The sequence below is a fragment of the Chiloscyllium plagiosum genome, unplaced genomic scaffold (assembly GCF_037043375.1).
Source record: "Chiloscyllium plagiosum isolate Xiang-an unplaced genomic scaffold, Cpla_swu_hap1 HiC_scaffold_22, whole genome shotgun sequence".
Classification (NCBI taxonomy): domain Eukaryota; kingdom Metazoa; phylum Chordata; class Chondrichthyes; order Orectolobiformes; family Hemiscylliidae; genus Chiloscyllium; species Chiloscyllium plagiosum.
Window position 1 is genome coordinate 10409614 of NW_028270160.1, and position 19939 is coordinate 10429552.

A 19939-nucleotide genomic window follows, 5' to 3' on the forward strand; every position below is an offset into this window, starting at 1 on the left:
CTTGAAAAACGTACAATGTTTTGGCCTCAACCATTTTCTGTAACAGAGAGTTCCTCAGGCTCATCACTCTCTGGGTGAAAACATTTCTCCTCACCTCTGTCCTGAAATGTGGATTAGTGGTGCTGGAAGAGCACAGCAGTTCAGGCAGCATCAGAGGAGCAGTAAAATCGACATTTCAGGCAAAAGCCTTTCATCAGGAATACAGGCAGAGTGCCTGAAGGGTGGAGAGATTGTATTCCTGATGAAGGGCTTTTGCCCGAAACGTCAATTTTACTGCTCCTCGGATGCTGCCTGACCTGCTGTGCTCTTCCAGCACCACTAATCCAGAATCTGGCTTCCGGCATCTGCAGTCATTGCTTTTACCTCAGTCCTGAATGGCCTACCCTGTATCCTCAGACTGTCAGCCCTGATTCTAGACTCTCCAGTCACTGGGAACATCCTTCCATGGTTTAGCCTGTCTAGTCCAGCTTGTTTGTTTGTTTAAAATAAAATTTAAAAGAAAATAATAAAAAAGCCTGGGAACCAAGGAAAAACAAATAAATAAGAAACAGGTCAAAGATCTCTTTGCACTTCTGAACATTAAGTTTTGTTTTGCTGTACAGTACTCACCAGTTGTATGTAATGGCTATTTATGACCCTAAAATAGCAACTGCAGCAAGTTATGGCAATAGTTTTCTCTATTGGTAAGAAAGGTGTACTGCAATATTTAACACGTACTCCACAGGTCCGTAAGAATATGTCATGTTATTTTCCTGTAGAAATGCAATACAGGTGGCGAGAAAGACAGTTTGGGGTGGGATAGGAATGGAGGTCACTGCAAAGGAAGCTGTTATGTTCCCCACCCATAACTCGGTTCCACTAACCAACATTCGGATTGAACATTGAACTGGGCATGACCTCGATCCAGAGGCTGAAAATCGGCAAAAATACAGTTGCTGTAAAAGTTTCCATTACTTTGCTAGATCGTGACCATTCATCCAGATTGTCACTGGGATTTTGCAAACATCTGCGAACAGTGCTGCTGTCAGCTGGGGATAAGATTAAATCCCCCCCCCCAAAAAATCTGAACTTCTTACAGACATAGAGACGGACTGCACAGAAACAGACACTTCAGTCCAACTCATCCCTGCCAACCAGATATCCTAAATTAATCTAGTCCCATTTGCCAGCAATTGGCCGATATCCCTCTAAGGCAAAAGTGAGGACTGCAGATGCTGGAAAATCAGAGTTTAGGTTAGAGTGGTACTGGAAAAGCCCAGCAGATCAGGCAGCATCCAAGGAGCAGGAAAATCGACGTTTTGGGCAAAAGCCCTCCAGAATGTTCTATTGCCGTCAGAATGTTTACCGATATCTCTTTAAACCCTTCCTATTCACATACCCATCCCTGATGCCTTTTAAATGTTGTAATTGTAGGGGCCCCCACCACAATTTCTGGCAGCTTGTTCCAGACACACACCACCCTCTTGTGTGAAATATTTGCCCCTTAGGTCGCTTTCATATCTTTCCCCTCTCACCTTAAACATATGCTCTCTAGTTTTGGACTCCCCTACCCTGGAGAAAAGACCTTGACTATTCAACTTATCCGTGCCCCTCATGATTTTATCAACTTCTTCATGAGGAAGACAGAGTTCTAAAGGACTGCGTGACTGAGATTGGCAACACATTTGCTACATATGTCGTGGTTTTATGTGTTGAATGTGCCATTTAAAGCTTGAGGAACTAAAAAACTTGCAATGATTCTAGGTTTCAGCACATAAGGGCTTAGCTAAAGGTAGTGATTGGAACCAGGTGGATCTCATGGAGTACGAGATCCTGATTGGGTTTAACTTGGGCCAATCGGGAAGCCCTGGCTGATCAATATAAACAGGGCCTTGCTGTGCCCATTTGCCACCAGGCAATGGGGATCCCCAGTTGAGGGCACTCTATGCGGGAGTCCTTCCCCTTTCTCTCAAGGATCTGGGGTGGAGAGTGTTGCACGCAGCAGTCCCCTGAAACTGCAGATTGCGGTGGTTCACGGACTCCCAGCCCAACTGCTTGTTATGTGGACCACTTATATATTGGGTGTGCCCCACCCCACTCTCTTTTTAGTTACCTGGAAATTCTTCTCCTTTATTTTTGGTTGCACTTCAGCCCCAAGCTCCCGATCTTTGGGCACCTGGTGCGGAGCGGGTGGGCAGGCCATACGATCTCCTCGTGGGTCTGCTCCTGGGCCTGGCCAAACTGGCTATAAACAGGTCCAGGCAGCAGGCCATGGAGGGGGTCGTTAGGGCCGATTGCCTGCCCCTCTTCCGCGGTTACATTAGAGCCCGGGTTCTCTGGAGAAGGAGCACATGGTGTCCACCAACACCCTTGAGCTGTTCAGAGACAGTGGGCACCGCAGGGATTGGAGTATTTTATTTCCCCCTCCAACTCTACTTTGATTTAATCCCCGCCATCCCCTTCACATTTTTGATCACGCAGCATTGCCCTTTGATGAGGATGGCACCACTTGCCACTGGCCATTCAGGTGTTTCCTTTCTTCCTAATGGTGGAAAATGAAGAAAGATTTATACACCTGATGTCTTTCACTGTGTCTCATAGCTGCACACACATGATAAGGGTGTTGGGGTAAGAAATAAGTATTACCGCTGTTAGGCAGTAGTGTGGGGTGAAAGAAAAACAAAAAAAAAGAAAAAAAAAATAACCAGGAGATTAGATCTCCTCAGTTTAGGAGACTGACTGTGCTGGCTGGGCCACAGTCAGTGTAAAAAAAAACAGAAAAAAATGTATAAACAGGGGATTTAGAATTTTCTCAGTTCGGGATTCTGACTCTGAGCTGGCTGGCCAAAAGAACTGCAGATGCTAGAAATCAGAAACAAATCTCTGAAGAAGGGTCACTGGCCTCGAAACACTAACTCTGCCTTCTCTTCACAGATGCTGCCAGCCCTACTGAGTTTCTCCTGCAAATTCCGATTTTTGTTTGGGGCTTAGTTAAAATTGTAGTTAGAGTATGCATTGATTGATCTTGGAAAATAAAAATTCAATCCTTCAATAAATAAAAAAAAGGAAAATATTCTAGTTAAAAAAAAACACAAGTTATGGCCTCATTCAAGATCATGGCAACTGGCATTCGACAAGGTTCCCCATGGGAGACTGGTGAGCCAGGTTAGATCTCGTGGAATACAGGGAGAACTAGCCATTTGGATACAGAACTTGCTCTAAGGTAGAAGACAGAGGGTGGTGATGGGGGGTTGTTTTTCAGACTGGAGGCCTGTGACCAGTGGAGTGCCACAAGGATTGGTGCTGGGTCCACTACTTTTCGTCATTTACATAAATGATTTGGATATGAACAGAGGAGGTATAGTTCGTAAGTTTGCAGATGACACCAAAATTGGAGGTGTAGTGGACAGTGAAGAAGGTTACCTCAGATTACAATGGGATCTTGAATGGATGGGCCAATGGGCTGAGGAGTGGCAGATGGAATTTAATTTAGATAAATGTGAGGTGTTGAATCTTGGGAAATCAAATCATTTAATGGTAAGTGTCCTGGGAGTGTTGCTGAACAAAAAGACCTTGGAGTGCAGGTTCATAGCTCCTTGAAAGTGGAGTCACAGGCAGATAGGATAGTGAAGGCGGCATTTGGTATGCTTTCCTTTATTGGTCAGAGCATTGAGGATAGGAGTTGGGAGGTCATGTTGAGAATATACAACACATTATACAACAAATGTGGTTAGACCACGTTTAGAATATTGCGCACCATTCTGGTCTCCTTCCTATTGGAAGGATGGTGTGAAACTTGAAAGGGTGCAGAAAAGATTTATAATGAAGTTACTAGGGTTTGAGCTATAGGGAGAAGTTGAATAGGCTGGGTCTTTCTTCCCTGGAGCTGAGGGGTGACCTTATAGAGCTGAAAATGTGTTGCTGGAAAAGCGCAGCAGGTCAGGCACCATCCAAGGAACAGGAGAATCGACGTTTTGGGCATAAGCCCTTCTTCAGGACCTTCGGGTGACCTTATAGAGGTTTATAAAATCATAAGGGGCATAGAGAGGATAAAGAGACAAAGTCTTTTCCCTGGGGTGGGGTGGGGGGAGTCCAGAACTAGAGGGCAGAGGTTTAGGGTGAGAGGGGCAAGATATAAAAGAGACCTAAGAGGCAACTTTTTCACACAGAGGGTGGTACGTGTATGGGATGAGCTGCCAGAGGAAGTGGTGGAGGCTGGTATAATTGCAGCATTTAAAAGGCATTTGGATGGGTATATGATTAGGAAGGGTTAGGATGGATATGGGCCGGGTGCTGGCAGGTGGGACTAGATTAAGTTGGGATATCTGGTCGGCATGGAACAGGTTGGACCAAAGAGTCTGTTTCTGTGCTGCAGATCTCTATGACTCTACGACTGAAAGGGTGGAGGAAGTAGATAACTTGCAAAAATGAATTGTGTGTACATGTGAAAAAGAAGAAATCTGCATGTCTATCGGAAGTTATGAGAACAGGCTGGATAGGCTGGGACTTTTCCCAACGGAACGTGGGTGATTAGGGGTGATCTAGTAGACTTTATGAAGTCATGAGGGGTATAGATAGGGTGAATAGGTAAGGTCTTTGTCCTCAGGGTGGGGGGGGGGGGGGGGTAGTTTCAATACTTGGGGCCATATTTTTAAGACGAGAGGAGAAAGATTTTACAAAGACATGAGGGGCAATTCCTTTATTACACAGGGAGTGGTTCCTGTGTGGAATGAACTATGACAATGAGAGAGGGAAGTAGAACTGGATGGTTCTAAAAACCTAACACAGGCACTACAGACTAAGAAATCTCTTCCTTTGCTGCAGGATTCTCAGATATTTGCTCACACATATTTGACACAGATGTATTTGCAGAAGCACTATTATTAGTCTAGATGATTTGCAGTGCACACACTTTATTGACCATTGATTTGTGGGATTCTTAAGCTACTGTCTAAAGAAGAGATTTTACAAATAGACCTTTTGTGGTCTGCACACCTGTTCATACAGGAAGCCAGAGTTCGGACTGCTGTCTGGGCTAGCAACAGTCTGGTCCAAGGATGAGTAGATGCAGCAACTTCGAAAAGCATCTCCGAAGGCAGGTTCCATCCCACTAACATTGGGCTGAGAGAAAGAGGAGAATAATCATTAGAGTTCACAACTAGATGTACTCATTAAAAAAAATACACATTTACAGTGCCTGCCCCCAACGGATCATGAGCAAAGCAACTGCTGATGCCAGAATCACCTACTTGCTAATCCTTTGTCAGGCAGAATGGTGATTTGCTTTGTAAATCCCGGCAGGATTAAAGCAATCTGGTCACACCCTGGCTGCACTTTGAGGTGAGCCTCCATTAGATTAGCCCTTTGCTGGCTCTTACTCCTGATCTTCTTTGGCAGCAAATCCTTTGACAATGGGATCCTTTGCAACCAGTACAGAAAGCAAAACATGCTTAACTGATGCAACAAAGGAAAGGCTTGCTGCACTCCGAGCACTTAAGAGCACTACAGGGCTTTGCAGGTTACCGTGGCAGCATCACGGTGACTCATACTTCCAGGAGATAGTTAGAGCTGGATTAAAAGCATCATGTGTAATTGGATATGACATATATTTTGAAAATGACGATGCAGGACGCTTTACTTTGCTGCTTTAGCTACAGGATGAACAGGGAAGCGGGAGTCACTCACTCAGTTTTTAGGTGTGTCCTGGTGTGTGACACTCTAGCGCAGCTCAACTCGCAGACCCTTATGCAGAGACCAGAATGCAGGCTGGCTGTCAGCTCTCAGAATGACAGACGTACTATGCCATGGGAAGGAAGCCATTCAGTGTAGGCTCTTCAAATGACCATCGTGACTGCCTGCAAAAGCCCTGCCTTTTCCCTGTGACTCCCGCACATAGCCTCTGCTGAAATAATCATCCAATGCCCCTCTCGAATGCCTCAATGGTATCTGCTCCCCATCCTACATCTTCAGGCAGTACAGTACATTGCAGACCCTATCTTGTTAGCTCAGTTGATTGGACGGCTGCTTTGGGATGCGGAACAATGTTAATGGCGCAGAATCAATTCCTACACTGGCTAAGGTCACCACCAAGTTATCAACCTCAGCGCTCAGACTCTCAGGTTCAACTCATCATCAGGAGAAAGTGAGGACTGCAGATGCTGCAGAGTCAGAGTCAAACAGGGTGGCGCTGGAAAAGTACAGCAGGTCAGGCAGCATCCGAGGAGCAAGAGAGTCAATGTTTCGACTCATCAGGAAGTCCTTCATAAGTCCTCACCATCAGTCTAATGAAAGAACAGCTTGATAGTTCTTTTGGAATATGGGACTTTATCTTTACCATCAAAAGGCCTTTGAATGAGATATTTAACCTTGTCCCTCTCTGCCTTCTCAGGTAGATGGAAAGATCTAGATTGAGAGTAGCATGGTGGCTCAGTGGTTAGCACTGCTGCCTCACAGTGCCAGGGACCCAGGTTCAATTCCACCCTCAGGCAACAGTCAGTGTGGCGTTTGCATACTCTCCCAGTGTCTGTGTGGGTTTCCTCAGAGTGCTCCGGTTTCCAAAGTGCATGTTAGGAGGATGTGCCGTGCTAAATTGTCCAGTGTTCAGAGATATGCAGACTAGGTGGGTTAGCTATGAGAAATGTGGGGTGATAGGGTCTGGGTGGGATGCTCTTCAGAGAGTCAGCGAGGACTCAATGGGTCAAATAGTCTGCTTCCACACTGTAGGGATTCTATAATTCCATAAAATTCTCAAAGAAAATCAGGTATGTCTCGGCAAATTTGTAATCCTTAATCTTTTACCCTGTTTATCCTTTAAAAGGCTGTGGGCATCGCTGACAGTCAGGGACATAACAGATAATGTCAGTGGTCGCAAACTACGAAGAAACATAAAGCAGACAGTGAGTCCTTTAGAAATCTGAAAGTAGGTCACAGCAGCTGAACTACGTTTGCATTACAATCTATTGGCGTCTGGTACAGCAACAGGTCAGATTTAAACATTCTCATCCTTTGCTCAAATCACCTGGCTCCATCTTTGTAATCTCCTCCCGCCCACACAACTCGCAGAGAATTCTGTCCCTCCATCTCCAGCTTTGAATTGCCCAGGTTTTTTCTGTGCCAACATGGGCGGTCGCTTTGACCCGGAACCTTGGAACCTCCTTCCTAAAACTCTCCTCTCTCCTTAAAAAGAGGTTTATCAAGTCTCTCTGTTTGAGCTTTTGGGATCATAGAGTCATAGAGATGTACAGCATGGAATAGACCTTTTGGTCCAACTTATCCATGCCGACCAGATATCCTAAAGTAATCTAGTCCCACCTGCCAGCAATTGGCCCATATGCCTCTAAACCCTTCCTATTCATATACCCATCCAGATGCATTTTAAATGCTTTAATTGAACCAGCCTTCACCACTTCCTCTGGCAGCTCATTCCAGACACACGTCATCCTCTGCGTGAAAAAGTTGGCTCTTAGGTCCCCTTTAAATCTTTCCCCTCTCACCTTAAACCAATGCCCTCTAGTTCTGGACTCCCCAGCCCAGGGAAAAGACTTTGTCTATTTACCCTATCCACATTCCTCAATTTTCTAAACCTCTACAAGGTCACCCCTCAGCCTCCAACACCACAGGGAAAATAGCCCCAACCTATTCAGCCTCTCCCTGTAGCTCAAACCCTCCAACCTTGGCAACATCCTTGTAAACCTTTTTATCTCTTAGTAGTACAGCACCCTTTCTGTGTGCTCTCTCTTACACTAGCTGAAGGTGCTACCAAAATGCAAATTGTTAGTGTTTTGAGAAAGGGAAAGAGGACTGGAAGATACGGCAGTAAGCTGCATAAATGCTTACAGTAAATCCTTCAGGACTTGATGGATTAAAACCTGCTTCGAGAGGTGAATTTATTGATCCAGGACATGCCCCTTGCATAGTTATTTCTAAGTTTAGTTATTTCTAAGTTCACACCAGTAATTTGAGATCTAAAACTGGAAGAGTTGAGGCTGAACGTTGTTTTCTAGTCTATGTGTGGGATTGTGAGCACAAGACAGGTCGCAGACAAATGGCTTCAAATGGTTTTCAATGAGTGTTGACTGGAATCAAGACAAGTTTGGCTGGATTGTTTCAGGATTGCCAGATGATTGGTATGTTAAGTGTTCAACTCTTCCCAATCTGCCCCTCAGCTGACTTTACTGAGATGAGGAGAAATGTTTTCACCCAGAGAGTAGGCGAAAGTGAGGACTGCAGATGCCAGAGATCTGAGTCAAGATTAGAGTGGTGCTGGAAAAGCACAGCAGATCAGGCAGCATCCGAGGAGCGGGAAAATTGACGTTTCGGGCAGGAGCCCTTCATCAGGAATTCCTGGTGCTTCTTGGATGTTGCCTGACCTGCTGTGCTTTTCCAGCACCACTCTAATCTTCACCCAGAGAGTGGCGAGCCTATGGAACACACTGCCTCAGAAGGCATTTAGAGCCAAAATATTGTTTTAAACAAGGAGATAATACTTGGTTCTGCAGGCTAAAGGACCTATGAGGGGAATGTGGGCACAGCTTGGGTGATTAGTCATGATCATTTGAAGGACTGAGTGGTTTTCTCTTATTCCTAGTTTCCATGTGTTTATATCTTTGTGTTCCTCAGTTCCTGATAGTGCAGAAACCCCATCATCACTGTGTGTTAATAACTGGGTGACAACCTGCATTCCTTTGCACATCAGGTGATAACTAACACCTCAGAGCACCATTTCCAAATGTAGGTGATGACAAATGAAATCCTCATTGCGGGTTAATCTGAGCAGTAAATGGCATCAGAAAAGTCCAGTAAAACACCTCTCCGAGGTTAAAGCAAGTTCCTGCCACAAAGCAGTCTAGAGAAGGCCAGGTTGCCCACACTGTCAATCCTAAAGTGTCTTTTTTTTTTACAGAGCAGTAAAGGTTGGAGGGTGACACCATAAGATGTAGGAGCAGAAGTAGGCCATTCAGCCCATCAAGACTGCTCCCCCATTCAGATAGATCACTATTGATCAAATAATCCTCAACTCACTTCCTGGCTATTCCCCATTACCCTTGATTTCCTTACGGAGGAAAAAAAATCTGCTTCTCAGCCTCAAATGCACTTAACAACCCAACATCTACAACCTTTGCAGTAAAGAATTCCACAGATCCATAACTTTCAGAGAATTAAATGTCTTAAATGTGCAACCCCTCATTCTGAGATTATGCTCTTTGTTTCTCCTTGTCAGAGAGAGTCTAGGACCAATTTCTCTGCATTGAAAGCTTTCAAGTTCCCTATGAATCCTATACATCTCTATAAGGTCACCTCTCCTTCTTCTAACCTCCAGTTAGTACAGGCCCAACTTACTCAACCTCAACTCATAAGACAGTCCCTCCATTCCCAGTATCAGCCCAGTGAACCTCGCCCGGACTGGCTCCAATGAGCAAATGGCTGCAGTGAACAGGTGTACTCCACTGAGTACAGATGCAGAGTCCTCAACCACTCCTCATATGACTAGCCCTTCATTCTGGCATCATTCTTGCAAATCTCCTCTGGACCCCCTAAAACGCCAGCACATCTTTCCTCAGATATGGGACCCAAAACTACTCACAATATTCCAAATGTGGTCTATACAGCCTCAGTGGTACATCCCTGCTCTTGTTTTCGCGTCCTCTTGAAATGAATGCCAATGTTGCATTCGCCTTCCTAACTGCCGAATGATCTGTATCCCAGCATCTGCAGTTTTGTTCTATTTTAAGAAATCTGCTGTCCTTGCCCAGACAGGCCTCCAGAATGTGATTGACTCTTATCTGCCCTCTGAAATGATCCAGCAAGCCACTCACTTCAGAGGGTAATTTGGGATGGGTAACAAATCAACAGTGGCAACCTACAATTATTAAAAATAAACTCCTTTTGGATAAATGTTTAGTAACCAATAGGTAGATGGGGCTTCAGAGCTTTTTCTAGTTCTAACCTTCTAGGAAATTCCCCTTACCTGCCAAATACGATCATAGTCGCATCACAACATGACTCAGAGTCATCTAGAGGCTCATTAAACCCTATTTCTACTCCTGACCACCCACAACAACAATAATATTCTCACTTCAATGGGCGTGAAGCACTTCAAGATGTTTAATGTTAAATTGGAAAATGATAGTCCCTTATTGGGCAATTCATCTCAGTTTTATTCAAAGACATATAGAACTCAAGAGCGCAAAACCAGTCTCTAAGCCTTTATGCTCTGCACAGCCCCTTCATTCACACCATCAGAATCGCCTACTTCTTCCTCCTTGGTGTACCTACTTAACTTCCTTTGAAATCTCTCTTCATTACAAGCTATGCTCCCTGCCAAATACTGCTTTCCAATTCACCTCCGTAGGTATCCTGTAGACCTCTGCCGAAACTAAATATCACACAAAGCTTGTCTGCAGCAAGGTAAAGCGATCACATCAAGCAATGCCATGTGCACATCCTCCAACACAAGACTTTAAAAAAAAATTCGAAAATATTCTTATTTGCATAATATGGAAAAGTAAGAAGAGGCAATTGGAAAGGTCAACTTTGAATAAGTAAATACCTTGGGATCCCATGAGCTATAGGAACTAGTCACATCGGACAGACAGACAAACACATGCATACTTGCAACCAAAAGCAGACTGAGGTCAGGAGGTCTATTAGACGATGCAAACCAAAATAAAACAGATAGAAACTACAACTTCCTCCTGGTTTGATCTGAGTTGAGCTGCAGCGGGTCGGACTATTCTCCAGGAAACACTGCAGCAATTGCTAAGTGGGGTTTGTTATTTTGTTTAGCTTCTGCAGGTGGTCTGGCAAGTAGCCAGAGGAAGAGGTTCAACTATATTTGGCGGAGAAGAAACTTGACACTCAGGACTGCCTTGTGCTACAGCTGCTTTGGGGTCAACGTCAGCCGTGGCTGTTGTTCCCTAATGAAATAGTTCCATTGCAAACCTAAGGCAGCCACTGTCAGCCCAGACAGGGAGCATTGAAGGGGGTAGTCTAATTGTTGCTGAATTATCAATGCAGCGAGCCAGGAAATGGTTTGGGGGACCCAGGGTTCGAATGTTACCACAGCAGATGGCAGAATTTGAATTCAATGCAAGTCTGGAGTTAATGATGTAATGATGACCATTGTTGATTCACCTAGCTCACTTTAAATGAAGGAAATCCATCAGCTGGTCTGGTTTACAGGCAACTCCAAACAATGTGGCGGACTCCAGAACTATGTTCTGAAATAGCTGAGCAAGCCAGTCATTACGGGGAACTAGGGATGTGCAATAAAATGCTGGTCCAGCCAGCAATGCCCAAATCTGGTGAATGAAAAAGAAAATTGCACATTCTCGTACCATCCAGAGAAAGGTGATCCCCATCCAGGCAGGTCACTGAGCAGGGGGACAGGAATGTTTCTCTCCATAGCACTGGAGTTCATTCATTCATTTGTTTTCATTGTGTACATCGTGGGCTTATGTCTCCCTTCTCTCGGGCTTTCTTCAAGCCTCAGTCCACACCTTAATGTGATCCACACATCTGATTATCCTCTTTGTGTTTTTAATCTACATTTTCTCTTTCAGTTGTTGCTAGTTCTGTCTGGTGAATGGGTGGGTGGGTGAGTGAGTCTGTGTGTGTCTCTCTCTCTCTCTCTAGTAAAATATATACATTTGCCTCTACATAAAGAAGGGGCCGTTATGGTCTTTCCATCCATTGTCTGCTCTTGGTTATGTTGCTCTCTGCAACTAAACTTGGCAATCTTCTGGATTTTTGGACTTTTCTACCGCGATCTAACCTAGGCAGTTGGGTTTCCGTTAATCTGTCAACTGAGCAAGCTCGGTAGAAAGACCCAATCTCATTTTCCCAGGGGAAGAAAGGCTCTTATCACTGTCTCTCTCACACCTTAAGGATGTCCCAAAGCAGTTTGAAACCTGCACACAGTGCAGTCATCAATATAATATAGAATGCATTGCAATTTGCATAGGGGAAGATTCCATCAATAGTAATCTGATCATGACAATCTCGCAGTGTAGTCTGAGGAATAAGCATCAATCCAGGACACTTGGGGTAACACTAATCCCCCCTCACTCTTGCTCACTTTCAAAGTAGCACTGCGGGAACTTTTACATATATCTTGGACAGCATGCTGGGCCTCACTTTGGGCGGCACGGTGGTACAATGGTTAGCATTGCTGCCTCACAGCGCCTGAGACCCGGGTTCAATTCCTGCCTCAGGCAACTGTCTGTGTGGAGTTTGCACATTCTCCCTGTGTCTGTGTGGGTTTCCTCCGGGTGCTCCGGTTTCCTCCCACAGTCCAAAAATGTGCAGGTCAGGTGAATTGGCCATGCTAAAATTGCCCGTAGTGTTAGGTGAAGGGGTAAATGTAGGGGAATGGGTCTGGGTGGGTTGCTCGTCGGTGTGGGCTTGTTGGGCCGAAGGGCCTGTTTCCACACTGTAAGTAATCTAAACACCTCATCTGAAAAGTGGCAATTGCAACATTGCAGCACTCCCTCAGTCCTTTATTGGAGTGCCCAGTTAGAATTTGCGCTCAAGTCCCTGGTGCGAGACTAGACGCTGATGGAAACGCAGGTCCTTCTTTTAGTGTTATTCCCTAACAGAAATCAGAATCAAAGGAAATAAGGAGAGGGCATGAGAGAAATAATTTTGTCCATTCTGAAGGCTTTGTGACATGCCCATCTGCCAGCACACAAACAGGCTCTCCTATCAACCACAACATTTCATTGTAATTAACACAATGTTGAAATAAAAATGAATAAAAACAAAATTTTTGCCATTAACCTGAATGGAGCCTGTTCCCTTCCAATAAATCTAACATTTCTGAGGGACAGAAATCTGCCATCCTCACCTGGTCTGGCCTAGGTGTGACTCCAGATCTACAGCAATGCGTTGACCCTTAATTGCCCTCTGAAATGGCTGAGCAAGCCACTCAGTTCAAGGGCAGCTAGGGATGAGCAATGGATGCTGGTCAGCATGAGTAAACAATTTTTTTAAAAACACACTCGACAAGATTATGGCAAGTGGTGACAATACCATTTCTGCCCATACGTGTGCACATGCGTGGTCAGATTAAGTTTGAGTCACAAAGATGGACAAGACAAGGGTCAAGAAATTGGATTTTCTAGGCCCCTTCTTTATGTAGAGGCAAATGTATACATTTTACTAGAGAGAGAGAGAGAGAGACACGCACACACACAAACACAGACTCACTCACTCACTCACCCATTCAACAGACAGAACTAGGCAGGGCAGGTGAGGCGTTCAGGGTAGTATGTTAAGAATAAACAGAGAAGTTCATACCTGTGGCATGACCGAGCCTAAGTTGGTGCCTCAGAACAGGAACAAAATGTGGCAGGCCCCCAAAATCAGTTGGCACGAAAATGCTTTCTACAGCAAAACGAATCGGTCAAAACTCCCCAAGGACAGTAGGAGTTCGGTGATCAGGGACGATTAGAAAGAAAATTATTTACGGCTCAAGTCTGTTCCATCTGGCAGTATTCGATTTCTTCAATGTTGGCTCTATGAAGGGGGAGCAAAGAGAGAGAGAGAGAGAGAGAGGGGGGGGGTTGGAACACTATATTTGAAAAGAAATACATGGTTTGACGTTCATTACTTCGATCAGAAAGGTTCAGGTCTTCGACACAAACAATCAAAGCCGCCAAAGCTACAGACTGCAACCTGGCACAGTTAAAGCAGGATCAAGTCAAATCACATGAACGCAGAATCCCCTTCAAAGCTCTCTGTCACAAAGAGGGCAGTGTCTGATTAAGCACCTATTTCAGGGAATACAAGAAACTGCACAGCCTCCTGTCCCGAAATAACATTTTGCAAAAACAGACAGGCCGTCACAGGTTAAAGCAGGTTTATCAATTCATAACATCTACCTCCAAAACGGGAAATATAAAGCCAATAATCAAAACATTTGATGGACCATGGTAAACACGTTTGTAGAAGAATCTTACTTGGCTACAAATGTTTGACCGCAAACTTTTCTTTTGAAATGTAAAGTAAAAGGAACATTGGGTAAACATCAACATTCTCTCTTATCACCTTGCCAGCCTGCTGCAGCATTTAGGCTTGTACATCTCTGGGTCACAAGTTTTCCAAACTTAGAATGCGACACAACCTGGGTAAAGGGATCTCACTGCAGTACAATGTAAGTGTGTCTCAGTCTTTCTAAACGGTTAGTACATTAAAGAGTCACAGAGTCATACAGCATGGAAACAGACCCTTCAGTCCAATCAGTCCATGCCTACCATAAATCCAAACCAAACTAGTCCCACTTGCCTGCACTTGGCCTATATCATGTACTTATCTTTTAAGTCTTTTAAATGTCTTTTAAACATCGTAACTGTACCTACATCCAGCACATCCTCTGGAAGTTCATTCCACAAATGACCCATTCTCAGTGTAAAAAATCTGCCTCTCACGTCTTTTTTAAAATCTTTCTCCTCTCACCTTAAAGATATGCCCCTTAGTCTTGAAAACCCCCATTCTAGGAAAACGTCCCCTACCATCCACCTTATCTGTACGCTGCATGATGTTATAAACCTCGACAAGGTCAAGGTTTAATCTTAAGCTCCAGTGAAAAAAGTCCCAGCCTATCCAGTCTCTCTTTATAACTAGGGGCAGCATGGTGGTTCAGTGGTTCCAACCCTCCATACCTGCAACATCCTGGTAAATCTCTTCTGAACCCTCTCCAGCTTAATAATATCCTTCCTATAACAGGGAGACCAAAACTGGACACAGTATTCCAGAAGAGGCCTCAGCAATGTCCTGTATAACCCTCAGTATAATGTCCCAACTCCTAAACTCAAAGGTCTGAACAATGAAGGCAAGCGTGTTGAATGCCTTCTTACCCACCCTGTCTGTGTGTGGCGCATACTTCAAGGAAAAATGCACCTGAACCCGCAGGTCTCTCTGTTCCACAATGCTGCCCAAGTCCCTACTTTTAACTGTATAAGTCTTTAATTATATAAGTTAGTTAATTATTATAATTATACAAGTTGGTTCATCTTCTGGTTAGTACAGGAAATTCAGATCATGATTAAGTTTATAGAGTCCTAGAGTTGTATCGCACGGAAACAGACCCTTCAGACCAACTTGTCCATGTCAACCAGATATCTTAAATTAATCTAGTCCCATTTACAAGCGTTTGGTCTATATCCCCATAAACCCTTCCTATTCATACACCCATCCAAATGCCTTTTACATGCTGTAATTGTAGCAGCTTTCACCACTTTCTTTTGCCATGATTAAGTGGCAGAGTGGAGTCGATGGGATGAATGGCCTTGCTTCTACTCCTGTCTTATGGTCTACTTTCTCTGGCAGCTCATTCCACATACACACCACACTGTGTGGAAATGTTACCCATTGGGATCCTTTTAAATCTTTCCCCTCTCACCTTAAACCTATGCCCGCTACTTTTGGACTCCCCCAATCCAGGAAAATACCTTGTCTCTTTACCCTAGCCATGCCCCTCATGATTTTATAAACCTCTATAAGGTCACCGCTCAGCCTCTGACGCTCCAAGGAAAACAGCCCCAGCCTATTCAGCCTCTCCCTATAGCTCAAATCCTCCAACCCTGGCAACATTAGTGTAAATCATTTCTGGACCCTTTCAAGTTTCACAACACCTTTCCTGTAGTAGGGAGACCAGAATTCTGAAAGTGGCCTAACCAATGTCCTGTACAGCTGCAACATGACCTCCCAACTCCTATCCTCAACGCTCTGACCAATTAAGGAAAGCATTCCAAACGCCTTCTTCACTATCCTATCTACCTGCAACTCCACTTTCAAGGTATATGAACCCGCACTCCAAGGTCTCCATGTTCAGCAAAGCTCCCCAGGACCTTACCATTAAGGGTATAAGTCCGGCCCTGATTTGCCTTTTTAAATGTCGCACCTCACGTTTATCTAAATTAAATTCCATCTGATCAAGATCCCACTGTGCTCTGAGGTAACCTTCTTTGCTATCCACTACACCTCCAATTTTGGTGTCATCTGCAAACTTACTAACTATACCTCCTATGTTCACATCCAAATCATTTACATAAATGACCAGCTTGTGGCCCACCACTGATCACAGGCCTCCAGTCTGAAAAACAACCCTCCACCATCACCCTCTGCCTTCTACCTTTGAGCCAGTTCTCCCCTGTATTCCATATGATCTAAGAGGATTCTGGGTAATCCAAGATGGAAGATAATAAGAAACTGTGGCTGTTAAGATCTGCTCCTTATGGAGATTTTTTTTTCAGGTGTTGGAGTTGACTTCCTCGAATTCTAGGAGCAGTAGTTACGTTTTGTAAGATGTTGCATTGTTTTGGAACTTTGGGGAGAAAAAAAAAATCAAAACAATGGCATTTTAAGAAAGAGAGAGAGAGAAACGAAGGCAGTGACCACATGCGAAGTGAATCCAAAAAAAGTTATTGGGGGCTATTCGTTAGGAAGTTATAACTGTAACTTTTAGGGAGCTAATTAAGATTTAACTTGTAAACTAACAGCCAATAGAGGGTTGTTCATGTCAGTTGGTGGGGTTTTGTGTTCTAGGCGAACGTCAGGACTGCAGATGCTGGAGATCAGAGTCAAGAGCGTGCTGCTGGAAAAGCACAGCAGGTCTCAGTGAAGCAGGAAAATCAACGTTTCTGGCAAAAGCCCTTGTGTTCTGCCTGCAAGATGTGATCAATCATGGACACTGACAGCATCCCTGATAACGACATCTGCAGGAAGGTGTACCTAGCTTCAGGTGCTCATCGAACAAACAGATCGGCTTAAGCGGCAGTTGGAGACACTGAGGAGCATACAAATAGCAGAGAGTGGCGTAGATAGAAGTTAGAGAAACACGGCCATACCCAAGGTAAAGGAAGATAGATGGTTGATCGTTAGATGGGGCAGGCTGTCAGTGCAGGATCCCCTGTCAAACAAGTTTTCCGCTTGGAATACTGATGAGGGGGATGGCCCACCAGGTAATAGCAGCAACCAGAACAGTGGCACCATGGCTGGCTCTGCAGTACAGAGGGGAGAGACCAACAGTTATTGGAGATTCAGGGGCACATATAGGCACTTCTGTGGCAGTGAGAGATCCCAGGCTGGTATATTGCCTCCCTGGTGCCAGGGTCTTGGATCTCTCTGAGCAGGTAAGGACATCCTGAACTAGAAGGGTAAACAGACAGATGTCACTGTCCATATTGGTACAAATGACATGGTTAAGGTGAGTGACAAGGTCCTGCAATGATAATTCAGAGAGTTAGGTTGTAAGCCGAAAAGCAGGACCTCTAGGTAGTAATCTCAGGATTACTCTACATGCTGCTGAGGCTAGGAACAGAGATAGCGTGCAATTGAACATGTGGCTAAAGAGCTGTGGTAACTGGAAGGGCTTTAGATATGCAGATCATTGGAATGTCTTCCAGGGAAGTGGAACCTGTACAAGAAGGATGGGTTGCATCTAAACTGGAGACGCACCAATATCCTGGCAGGGAGATTCCATAGTGTCACTTGGAAGGGTTTAAACTAGCATGGCACGGGGATGGGAACCGGAGTAGCAGGTCAGTATATATCAAGACTGGGAAAGAGCTTGAGACTAAGGAAAACATAGCTGAGAGGAAGAGCAGTCAGGAAGAGGTTGCTGAGCTCAGTGGAACTGGAGGCTTGGACTGTGTACTTGCTTCAATGCAAGAAGTCTAACAGGTAAAACCCTGGATTAATACATGCAATTAGGATGTTGCTATCACAGAGACATTGTTGAAAAACTGACAACATTGTCAGCTTAATGTTCCAGGATATCAATGTTTAGATGGGACAGAGGAGGAAGCAAAAGAGGTGGGGGAAGTTGCATTACTGGTTAGGGAGCATACCACAGCTGTGTTGGGGAAGGACACCCTGGAGGGATCTTGTATTACGAATAGAACTCAGGAATACGAAGCATGCAATCACAGTGCTGGGATAGTACTAAAGACCTCCCAGCTGTCAGCGAGAGATAGACCAAGAGATATGTAGTCAGACTGTGGAAAGATGTGAAAATAACAGGATTGTGGTGGTGGGTAATTTTAACTTGCCCCATATTGACTGGGACTTGCTTAGTGCTGGAGTTTTGGATAGTGTGCAATTTGTTAGGTGTGTGCAGGATGGTCTTTTGAAACAGTATGAGAGTCATCCAACAAGGCTGGGGGTCTTACTGGACCTGGTATTGGGAAATGAGCCCGGCCAGGTGACCAAAGTTTCAGTGGGGGAGCACTTTGGGAACAGTGATCATAATTCTGTAAGTTTTTGGATACTTATGGATAAGAGTGAACTTCGGACCAAAGTATTAAATTGGGGAGAGGCGACCTATAACTGAATCAGGCAAGAATTGGAGGATGAGGATTGGCTGTTTGAAGGTAAACTCACATCTGACACGTAGGAATATTTTAAAGACCAGCTGATGAGAGTGAAGGACAGGCATGTTCCTGTGAAGGTGAAAGACCGGAATTGCAGGATTCAGGAACCTTGGATGGTGGGAGAAATTATCAGTGTGGCGCTGGAAAAGCACAGCCAGTCAGGCAGCATCCAAGGAGCAGGAGAATTGATGTTTTGAGCATAAGTTCTTCATCAGGAATGAGGCTTCTGCAGTCCTGACATCCTCCCCAGGGGAAATTGTTAGCTGAGTCAAAAAAAAGGAAGCATATCAAACATCAAGGCAACTAAAAACAGACAAAGTCCTTGAGGAATACAACAGGCTGAAACAGGGAGTTAAAGAGGGCTAAAAGGGGCTATGAAATGTCCTTGGCCAACAGGGTTAAGGATAATCCCAGGGCATTTTATATACATTAGGAACAAGAGGGCAGCGAGGAGAGAGTAGGCCCACTCAAGGATAAAGGCGGGAGGTTATGTGTCGAATCAGAGGAAATGGGTGCGATCCTTAAATGAGTTCTTTACATCAGTATTCACTAAACAGAGGGACATGAGGGATGCTGAGGTTAGGGAAAGGTGTGTGAATACTGTTGCTCAGGGCAACATAATGACAGAGGAAGTGTCGGGTGTCTTGAAATACATTAATATAGACAAATTCCAAGGGCTGAACAGGATCTATCCCAGGATACTGTGGGAGGCAAGGGAGGAAATAGCTGGGGCCTTAACAGATATCTTTGGATCAGAGAACTGGAGATTGGCCAATCATGTTCCTTTGCTTAAGCATGGAAACAGAGATAATTCTGGTAATCCTGGTGAGCCTGACAGCAGTGATAGTGAAGCTGTCGGAGAAGATACTGAGACACAGGATTTGTTCATATTTGGAAGTGCTTGGACTGGTTAGTGATAGGCAGTATGGATTAGTGTAGGGAAGATCATATCTCACCAATTTGATTGAGTTTTTATAAGGAGGTGAAAAGAATGATTGATGAGGGAAGGGCAGTGGATGTTGTCTACATGGACTTTAGTATGGCATGCAATAAGGTACCTCATGGCAGACTGATGCAAAAGGTGCAGTCTTATGGGATCCATGGCGAACTGGCTAGATGGATATAAAACTGTCTTGGTCTAAGATGACACAGTAGCGGTGGAAGAGCACTTTTCGGAATGGAGATCAGTAACTAGTGGCATTCAGATATACAAACAACAAAGGTCCCAGCACCGATCCCTGTGGAACACCACTAGTTATTGATCACCATTCTGGTGATCAAGAAGGCATACGGGGCTCTTGCCTTCATTGATTGGGGCATTGAATATAAAAGTTGGCAAACAATGCTGCAGCTCTACTAAACTTTAGATCGACCACGTTTGGAATATTACATGCAGTTCTGCTTGCCACACTACCAGAAGGACATGGGTGCTTTGGGGAGGGTGCACAGAAGGTTTACCAGGATGTTGCCTAGTCTGCAGGGTTTTAGTTAAGAGGAGAGGTTGGATAAACTCAGATTGTTCACGCTGGCGAGACTGAGGCTGAGGAGCGAACTGTTAGAGGTCTACAAAACTATGAGAAGCATAGATA

The 19939-nt window shown here is 44.7% G+C and overlaps 1 protein-coding gene across 8 annotated transcripts in view; it reads right to left on the bottom strand.

The window, feature by feature from the left end:
* The window catches only part of LOC122561323 (CREB3 regulatory factor-like), a 161074-nt gene that overhangs the window by 59241 nt on the left and 81894 nt on the right, over positions 1 to 19939 (bottom strand). For 6 of the 8 annotated variants that reach the window (XM_087998737.1, XM_087998739.1, XM_087998740.1 and 3 more), the window contains 2 exons: positions 13276 to 13494; positions 4975 to 5100 (listed from right to left, as the gene is read on the bottom strand). In XM_087998737.1, coding sequence (XP_087854863.1) covers positions 4975 to 5100; positions 13276 to 13284 — 135 coding nt within the window. In that variant the 5' untranslated portion in view covers positions 13285 to 13494. The remainder of the gene's footprint in view (positions 1 to 4974; positions 5101 to 13275; positions 13495 to 19939) is intronic. The other 2 variants (XM_087998743.1, XM_087998742.1) reach the window with 1 other exon arrangement.